This window comes from Coloeus monedula (genome assembly GCF_965178545.1).
Source record: "Coloeus monedula genome assembly, chromosome: 18".
Taxonomy (NCBI): Eukaryota; Metazoa; Chordata; class Aves; order Passeriformes; family Corvidae; genus Coloeus; species Coloeus monedula.
Window position 1 is genome coordinate 14,157,823 of NC_138798.1, and position 9,688 is coordinate 14,167,510.

General features: G+C 45.6%; 1 protein-coding gene across 5 annotated transcripts in view; it reads left to right on the forward strand.

Moving 5' to 3' along the window:
• The window catches only part of LOC309580053 (mediator of RNA polymerase II transcription subunit 13-like), a 43,187-nt gene extending 33,631 nt beyond the window's left edge, over positions 1-9,556 (forward strand). For 2 of the 5 annotated variants that reach the window (XR_014226942.1, XM_082293765.1), the window contains one exon: positions 5,965-9,556. Coding sequence is in view for 1 of the 5 variants with exons in the window: in XM_082293765.1 (XP_082149891.1) it covers positions 5,965-5,993 (29 nt within the window). In the remaining 4 variants the exon portion in view is untranslated. The remainder of the gene's footprint in view (positions 1-5,964) is intronic. The other 3 variants (XR_014226943.1, XR_014226944.1, XR_014226945.1) reach the window with 3 other exon arrangements.
• The last annotated feature ends 132 nt before the right edge of the window (positions 9,557-9,688 follow it).

The window sequence follows — 9,688 nt, forward strand, 5'->3', positions numbered from 1 at the left end:
CCAGAGTTTTATTGGCTGTGGTTGTTGTCAACGTTAACAAAACACACAGTCAGCACGGCCCCAGTCTGTCACTGTGACATGTTGAGCATTTGCAGATGTAAATCCCCATCATATGTCAGAAATATGATATTTTGCAACCAAATAAAAACACACAGAAACTTGGGATTCACAGAACTTTCTGCCATGTACCATAACTCTGGCCGTGGCTTCTGTTCAGCGTTGCAGCTGCCCAGTGGATAAAGGGAGTTTTCAAAACCATATGTGCTGTGAAAATGGGGCTGTTTATGTAATGATAGTTTATTTAATGGGAGCTTTGCAAAGAATTGACTGTGCCGTGCAGTGTCCAAGAGGGTGAGACACAAAGGAAGTGGCAGGCACAGCAATCATAACCTGAAATCACATGATCAGATTTTTGTGGAAGTGGATTGAGTTTTCCAGAGGCCAGTGTTTCATTGCTGCCAGAAAACGCTGTTTTGTACATATCAGAAGTGGCAGAGTGATGAGAATTGGTGCTTGCCCAGCATTTATTGTTCCTCAGTACCAGTGAGATAATTGGGTTTGTCCCTCAGCTGCAGTGGGTGCATTGCGTGGGCGGCATTAGGTCCTGGTGCCTTTTCCCCTCAGGAGACACCGTTTGTTGTGACAACAGGTACTTGTGTCACACGCCCTGGTTTGGGTGTGTGAGGGGTGTGCTGCACCCTGACCTCGGTGTGCAAGCACAGCAAACGTGTTCAGCACGTGTGGCTGAGCTGAGTTCCTCTCCTGCAGGCTCGGGGGCAGCTGCCAAATGGCTGCAAACCACCCCAAATGCCGAGAGTCCCCGTGTTCCAGCACAGCTTTGAGGTCTGAAGAGATGCAGCCACTGGAGGTGGATAGGTTTTGACTGTGGTTGCACATTTCCTTCGTGATTCCATGGATTTTCTACTCTGAACAGCAGTGGTTGTGTGAGGGGGTGCCGGTGCTCCCAGCCCTTCCATTAAGCTGGAACATCAACCACCCTTCTCTCTCCGAGTTAATAACTATTTTAACATTTCATCCATATTTATTAAATAAAAAACGGCCACCACTACAGAATCAAAAGGTAAAGGGGCTTTTTTGGCTGTTATCTGGAATAGAGTTGGGAAAAGATAAGAAGCTTGTAGTGCCTCTTGGATTCCTCTCTGGTTTAGCCTTGTAGGAAACGTGGTAGTGCTTGGCTTCACGTTGTTCTGGTTTAAAACCAAACCACCGGATCCTCTGGTTTACATAGCTGAAATTATTTTGCTATTATTCTATTTACATTAGTATTGCCTTGTGTATTTGTTAGGCAAATGAATTCCTTGTTAAATGGCTGGGAAGAGGATTTCGAAACACTGTGATTAGTTCCTTTCTTTTGGAAGAAATAGTTAACAAATAGGAAAATGCTGGTGGAGAGCCGAGTTTCTGGCAAGCCCCGCCGGTACAGAGTGTACTGAGCTGGAAATGTTGCCGAGTTAGCACAAACGGTCTGATATAAAAAGCACGTTTTTGTTATAAACACTGCCTGCTCAACAGAGTTGTTGGTCTTACAGAACAGCTTTAAACAGGGACTGTTGCTTTTGAGTAATATTAAATATTTGTCTCTGGTGAATGTTTTCTTAGGAAAAATCACTGTAGATAGCAAACAAACCAATTCTTTTATTATCCAGTGTAAGTGCATTTGAACTTCCTTGTTTTTATCTCGACTGTTTCACTTGAATTTATATGTTTTTGGAGAGGTTATTTTTCACTTGAAAAAGTTTTGGGTTATTTTTCTTCAAAACAAAGTATTTGTGCAGGTGTCTTCAAATTTCAAAATAGGCTTTGTTCTTTCTGGGCTTTGTCTTGTTGTTTTTCTGGCTTTGTACTGACACTTTGTGGCTGTTTCTGTGGTGTTTCAAGTGACAGGAGTCACAACAGTAATGGAAAATAGCAACTAAAATAAACATTTTCAGGAAGTGTGAAGCAGGGTGAGTGTGGAAACCTTCCCGAGCTCAAACCCTGTACAGCTGTTCTCTACAGCTCTGCCCTGGGAGTAGGCTTACAGGATAGAGATAGGAGGCTTTTAGATTTATTTTCTGTGGCTTTTTTTCAATATTAAATGCAGTCTAGACACTGTATTTTGTGAACAATCTGGTGGGTATTAACTTATAATCGGCATCAAATTTTGTTTTTATTGTACAGGGTGATGGGTGTATTCTCAATTCTAGGCTGTCTCACCATTCCTTACTTGATCCTGCAGTGTATAAACTCCTTTTTTCCAGCTGTCTGTGTGTACACAGTTGAGGAGGTGATGCCATCTTTGGTTTTTTTCTTTCTGTGTGGTAGTACGTACTAAGAAGAGGATGGAAAAAAGATCATTTTGGAGCCAAGTTCTATTTTTTTAGTTATGATAACTGGTTTAGAGTCAGGGATGATGATTTCTGAGCTGTGTTGGAAGAGGAGCACAACATGTTAATTTGACTTATTTATCTCTTTAAAATTCCTTCCCAGTATCCCATCTATCCCTGCCCTCTGGCAGTGGGAAGCTGTTCCCTGTGTCCTGGCACTCCAGGCCCTTGTTTCATTTAGGTTCTCTCCGTCCACTTGGAAGAAGCTTTTTGGAGGGTAAAACGTGTAGGGGGACAGCTTTGGGTTTAGATCATAACTGAGCAACGTGTTTATCCTCTCCTTAACAACAAGGCAAATCTAATTACTTAATGCTTAACCAATGAATCAAAGCAAACCTTAATCCAGGCCTTTTCTGTTGTGCAAATTAAGCGGGCATGTCATTATTTAAATATCCAACAAGATTCTGGAAAATTTGATTAAACCTGCTAAGAAAACCTCATGAAATGCAGGAGAGGTGAGGGAAGAATTACACTGCAATTGAGCATAAATAATTATTTTTATCAAATGGCATTAATGGTGGGTGTGATTATATTTATTTTCTTCTTTGCTTGTTTTCTTGGGTTTGTGTTTTTGTTCTGTGTCAGTCTCCTGCTGTCTTTTCTGGGAATTCTGTTCTGGGGAGATGCTGTGCAGTCAAATGCTTTTTGAGTAAGGAAAAAAGGAACTTGTTTTCTGCAGATAATCCATGCAGACATCAAGGGAAGAAGATATCAAAAGGAAACTTATTAGAGGTCAACCAATTTTGTTTGGAAATGCAAGATTTGGAAATTAAAGGCCAGTCTGAAAAGACGTTGGAAAATTGTTGTTCTCCCTGTAAAGCATGGCCCTTTTCACTTTAAATGCTGCATTTTGAGAGCCCCTGGCTGTTTGTCCTTGCACACTCACCCTGTGTGGAATCCTGTGCCTTGCCACTGGGTAAATGATTAGCAATGGGAAAATGTAACACAAGAAATTCTTTGGAATGTTAATTGTAAATCTAATTATTTCCTTCTAAAATGAACCTGAAGCAAAATTCTGGTAACTGTTATGAGAAGGAAAGAGAGGTGGGGGTATAAAGTAGCTGAAACTTGGGGTAGTTGAAAGGGGATCTGGTGATTTGGGCAGAAAGGAGACTTTGCTCTGGCATTTCTTCTAACACATTTTGGAGGATAATTGAAACTGGATTTTGTTTCAGAATACTCCATAGCTTTATGTTAAATGTGTTTCATGGTGTCACACAATCATTTAGGTTGGAAAAGACTTTTAAGATCAGGGTATTTTGCAGCTTATAATGGAGCAGCTCATGGGATCAGGTTGTGAAGCTGATGCATTTCTCCTCAGAAACAGTTTTAATTAAAACGTTTGAACTTTGGATCAAAAAATCTATTTGGAAAACGGAAGGAAATGCAGTGTTGGCTTCCTGAGTTTGGTGAGGGGCTGTGTGGGCAGCAGTAGCTCTTGTGTCAGTCAGTGCTCATTTGGTGTGTGAGTGCAGGTGGGTCAGAACTCGCCTCCTCTGACGCCCGGTTAAAAACCCTACCCACAGAAAGCTCACAACCCCAGCAGCAAACACCCTTCTCCCCACAACAACTCACACTTGGTTTGAAGTTTGCAGCTCCCCCTTTTTAAATTTAATTTTTGAATTTAAGTATCTTCAAATGTAATGGTCAGTGTAATATAATTTCAGCACTAACCGTGCATGAGTGCAAAAAAAGACTCCCAAAAGAACTCAGGGAAGCTCTAAAGTTTGTGAAAAAACTGAAAACTAAAAATTCAGGCAATGTTTTTACTACAAATTCTCTTGTTCTGCTACTAATAATTTAGAGTGTCATTTGCTGTTTTCTGAAATAGATGAGAAATTACACAAGTAAGGGCTTTGCAGAACAGAGGTTCTGCCAAAGCATAAAAGGTTGTGTATTTGTATCCCTGTGTGTCTGCAAAAACCAGGAAGTCAGGATTATCTTTCCTGTTTAAAGTGGGACATAAAACTTACCCTGAATTCTTAGTGAATAGCTGGAGCTCTGTGTGTGTTGAAGGTGGATGCAAGAAGTGCTGATGATCATGGAGAGGAATAAAGATGTTCCAAATGGGGATAGAAATGACTCCTTCCCACCCCCTTTCAGCATTTGATATAAAAAAGGAATCTGGTAGAAGATCTCTTTGCTCATTCTGCCCCAGCAAACCACAAGAAGAGAAGCTGTTTTTAACTAGATGACATATTTAGTAGTTGTTTTGCCAAAAAAACTTTTCCCTTTCAAACTGGAAATAGTGTTTTGTTCTGAAATAATGATCTTTTTATCTGCATCGCTTTTTTTCTCTGAAGCTGGTCCCTTCTTTGTAGAAATTTATTTTTGTAAGGCTTTTCCAGATTTAGGAACTGCATTTGATGACTCATAGGATTTTTTTTTTCCCTTTGCTTTCTGCCAGGTAGGAGCAGCTGTGTACTTGGTAATTAGCTTACTCTGCCTTTGCTTAACCACTGCGCTCTTACTGCGTTCTGGCTGAGGGGGGAAATGCTGCATTTTTCTGCTGTTTGTTTTCTGTGTTCAGTCTACAAAAGCCAGTTTTACCAAGCCCTTGAAACAGCCAGAATATTTAAATAGAGCATCGAAGTAAAAGGAGGGCTGTAGAACTGCTGTAAATAATTCTTTTCCCCCCTCCCCTCTGTGTTAACTTTCTCTGAACATGGTAATTCTGGACAGTATTGTAAGAGCACAGAGGCAACAAAAAGCAGGTGGTTACTATAGTTTCAGTGAATGAAGCCAGTTTTACTTGGCTGAAGGTGTTTTCTAATTTCTGTCCTCTTGCCTGACGTTCATGAAAGGCCTTTCTGAGCGCATTGAAGTCCTGACTGTTTTCATGTAACATTCGATCTCTTTTACCTATAAAAGCACAGGGACCATCTCTGATGTTTTAAAGTACATCCTTAAGCCCAGGGTTTTATTGCCACTGTGGCTGACTCAGATCTGTGGAGGAGCACAAGCACTTTTCTTATGCTTTGTCCAGAGCAGCTGTGGCTGCCCCTGGATCCCTGGCAGTGTCCAAGGCCAGGCTGGGTGGGGCTGGGAGCAGCCTGGGGTAGTGGGAGGTGTCCCTGCCCAGGGCAGGGGTGGCACTGGATGGGCTTTAAGGTCCCCCCAACCCAGTGCATGATTCTGAAATTCAGGGATGAACAACACCTGTAGCTGTGGGCAGAGCTGGATTCACCTGAACTTCAGGAAACAAAGCAGCAGCCACAGCTTCCTCGTGCCCAGCTGTGGGAAATGAATTGGAATTGCGGAGGAAGTGATTGGATGCCATTTCCAGGGAGCTGCAGTATGTCTGTGGTCGTCTGGGGGGATGATGGTGAGGATGAACCTGTGTTATGATCAAACACTTGAAGATGCAAAAGGGGTTCAGTTTGCTGTTATTTCATTAAATGAGCATCTGTTGAAGCCTTGTGATTTTAAAGCTGACTTTACAGTGCTTAAATCTGAATTTTCTTTGCAAATGCCATAAAGCAAACGTGTCTCCTTGTCCATCTGTGGCTTCTTCTGTTGTGAGATTTTAATGCCTTTTGTGTAAAACTTGCTGTGTCCTGCCCTAATACCTTGCCAGGTCTGTGGCAGCTGATTCGGTGGCTGTGAATAGCTGTGATCTGAAATGGAATTCCTGTCACTTGAGGGCTTCAGGAGGAAGATTACTCAGCAACAGCCTCCCCTGCACCAGGATGAAGGACCTGCACAAACTTCTGCCAAACAGAAATTGCAGGAGATGGCCTTTGCAGTACCTGCAACAGTTTCTTTTGCTCAGTGTTTAATACTGAAGTCTGAAAAGGGCAGAAGGGTTTTTGCAGAGCGTAAGGGCTGCCAGCGGAATCCCCAGGTGGGTCTGTGCGTTCTGTCATTGTCAGATGCACGTGGATGTGCTTTGTTCCCGTTCTTGGTGTTGTGGAGCAGAGTTTGACAGAAATGATCTATTTTAGTGTGTGCACATAAGTGCAGGTACCAGTCAGCGTTCAGGGAGAGGGCTAAAAATTACAGCTTTAATCTTTGATTTAAATTCCATGGAAGTTTCATGAAACTTGCATGGCTTTCTGAGAGCAAAACTGCAAAACGCTCAAAAAACGAAGTGCGAGACAAGTTTTGTGGTTGAGGTTTGTTAAATTCTTCTTTCCACACCCCCCGTGCCTTGTTCTGAACCTCCTGTCAGGAGCTGGGCATCAGGGAAGACAAAGGTGACGTTTTACAAGGTCTCTGACTCTCAGGAGATGTGGCCAGTGGGGCTTTGGGGTGTGTTGTGTTTGTGTTCTTTTTTCTTTTCCCAGCCCTTATCTCCCGGCTGCCTGATGGCAGGAATTTACTGCAGAGCTCCGAGCAGCAGTTCAGCCCTCATTGCCCGGCTTGCTTCAGGTTTCCACAGCTCACTATTTTGTGCAACATCAGCTTTTGAAAAGTCAAAAAGAGAGAAGGAATTAATAGATAATTCATAAAAACTCAAGACACTGAAATAACGCAGTTTTATTCCTGATACCCAGAAGGCAAAAGTTTATTAAGGATCTGCTGGAACTTCAGCTGTTTTCCTATTTAGTCCTGCCGAGGATGTGTCCAAACCCTCAATATGTTCATCTGCAAAAGGGTGACCACACAGGATTTTTCCTACAGGTTGTTAAGACCTGGAAGACTTTTAGGTATATAAATATAAGGGGGAGTAATTGCAAGGTGCTGTACTGTATTTATGTAGATACAAAAATGCTGCTAGCAAGGATTTTCTTGCCATTTTCTAAGTCTGTGAGAGACTTTTCTCTCTCACAGAAGAGTTAGCAGAGTTATGTAAACACCCAAGCCACCTGCAACCTTGAAAAGTCTTGTTTATGGTATAGTAGAAAAATATTTTGACAATGGATGTTTTAGGATTTTAGCCAATCACCCCAAGGGGTGGCTGATCCTTTGTCCAATTAGACTATGAAGAAAAAAGTCTATAAAAGAGTTTTTAAAATAATTAAATAAATCAATCTTGCTGCACAATTCCTGCCTGCTGGATCTTCTGTCCTCCTCCTCCCTATGGCTGCAGGACACGGTGATATACCGTAGGAACCAGGCCTGCAGTAATATTTGGTGCTGCCCGATGTGATCTGCACTCTCTGAGGTGTCCTGCGTACTGCGAGCCAAGCCGAATTTCTCTAGAGGTACGCTGTTCCCCTTCCCCCCCCGGGACCGGGAGGTCCGACAGGACTGAGAAATGGCAAACAGCGGCTCACAGAACGACGCTGTGGTACTGGTCTGGAAAGGTGTGTTTAGTATAATGCACACCTCCATTCCTGAAAACTCAGTTCTGGAATTATTAGATTGGGCTACCTTAAAAGGGATTTCCATGGACAGAGATACTGCCCTGGACTTTGCCTTATGGCAGGAACTCGGCTGTGCTGTCCGACACAAGCTCCCGTCTGGGGACCCAGCAGCGTTAGAATTATATCAAACCTGGCATTCGTTATTTATCCTGCTGAAAGCCCTTGACTGTGACAGCAGGGCTGGATCGCCTATTTCAGTGATGAGTGACGGAGGAATGTCCGAGGGGGGCCCCGCTGACCGGGCTTCCGGTGCAAATGATGGTGGATTCGGAAAAACCCCCCCGGCTCCACAGGCAGAGCCTGCACTGCCTCACCCTGCACAGTCGCAGGACTCTGCAGCCCCCAGGGACCCCACACCGGCAGAGGTAGGGGTGTCGGGGCAGCAGGAGGGCGCACAGCCTGCCTTGCCGCTCAGCTCGGTGGCGGCCACGGCTTATCCAGGGCCGTGAATTAGCGGCTTAGCGAACTGGACCCCCAGAGCAGCTCCTAGCTTGGTTGCATATGCACCTGGATCTAACTTCTTAGCCAGCGTAGCGCCAGGCGAGACTGAACCGAGACTGCCTGGGTGTGGTCCGCTGCCCTCCTTGGCACTGGACTGTTCTGCGCAGTCGCAGAACCGAGCCATTGACCTTTTAATACAGCATCTGCCTTTGCTGACAGAGTTACCGAACCTATCCCAAAGGCTGGAGGACCTGCTCAGCCTGTTAGAGCAGTGGATGCCTGAGGCACCCTGCCGTGCGGGGCGCGCCGAGCCCGTGCCGCCCGCACCGCCTGCGGGAGACGCGGCTCCGGGCGAGGAAACGGTGCGGCCGGCGGCGAACCCGGAAGCAGCGCTGCCACGGGAAAACCTGGAAGCGGTGACGGCTGCGGAGACGCGGCCGGGGAGTGCGAAACAGCCGCGGGGGCAGCGGCGCCGAGTGCGGCCGGGGAGCGAGAAACAGCAGTGGAAGCGGCGACCGCGCTGAACACAGCCACGGTGCAAGAGGCAAGCGCGGCGCCGAGCACGGCCATAGCCCCAGAGATGGCGGCAGCAGCTCCAGTACTGGTTCGGTCAGAACTGGCTGAGACAGCATCCCGTAAAGAAGCTGCTGTTCAAACTGCAGCACAGCTAACTGCTATCTGTGCTGTCTGTTCTGGCTCTAGCGAATTTAGCCAAAGTGCCCCTCCCCTCTGTCCGTTTCTGTTCACTCCCAGCACCTCAGAGTTGCCTTTGCCTGATTCCTCGTCAGGCAGTGAGGCAGATGAGGTTCTGGCCCCAGGTCGTCAGGCGGCTGTAGCCGCACGGTGAAGAAAAAGGCTGTGCCGGTCTCACCCCTGGACCTTTCAGGACTGCACGGTAACAGTGCGTCTGACCCATTACAGTCGCTTCTTAGAGTCAGTTAAGATGCGAGCATTGGAGGAGGGTGACTGGAGGTTATTGGAAACCCTTGGAATGCCAAATAGATCTGAGGATTCTGGGGGTAATCGGGGAGCTGTTACACTCCATCCGCTGGCTGTGCCAGAAGTTTAGGATGGTAGTGGTTCCCCAAAAGAGATCCAAGCTTTCCCAGTGTATAAGGCTCTCCCAGATTCAGGGGAGCATGACAAGCATGAGGTAATTGCTTGGAAAGTTGCCCAGGACCTCCAATCCAAGGTGGCACAATATGGGCTAGGTTCTGCTGAGGTTATGCAGATAATAAGGGTGATAAATACAGATTTGCTTTCTCCATTTGATATCTGACACTTAGGTCAAATTCTATTCCAACCTGTACAGGTTACAGTTTTTGAGAAAACCTAGAGAAAGCCGGCTGACAAGGCTGCATTAGTGAATATGCAGCTCCCTGCTGCCTATCCTAGACAGACAGCAGGAATGGATGCTTTGATGGGGACTGGTCCCTTCTCTGATCCCAGCCTACAGGGTAACTTGTCCTCTAGCGTCCTGGAGCAAGCTCAACAGGTCGGCATGGCTGCCCTGTTGAAAACCATAGAGTTGTCAGCGCCCAGAAAGCGATA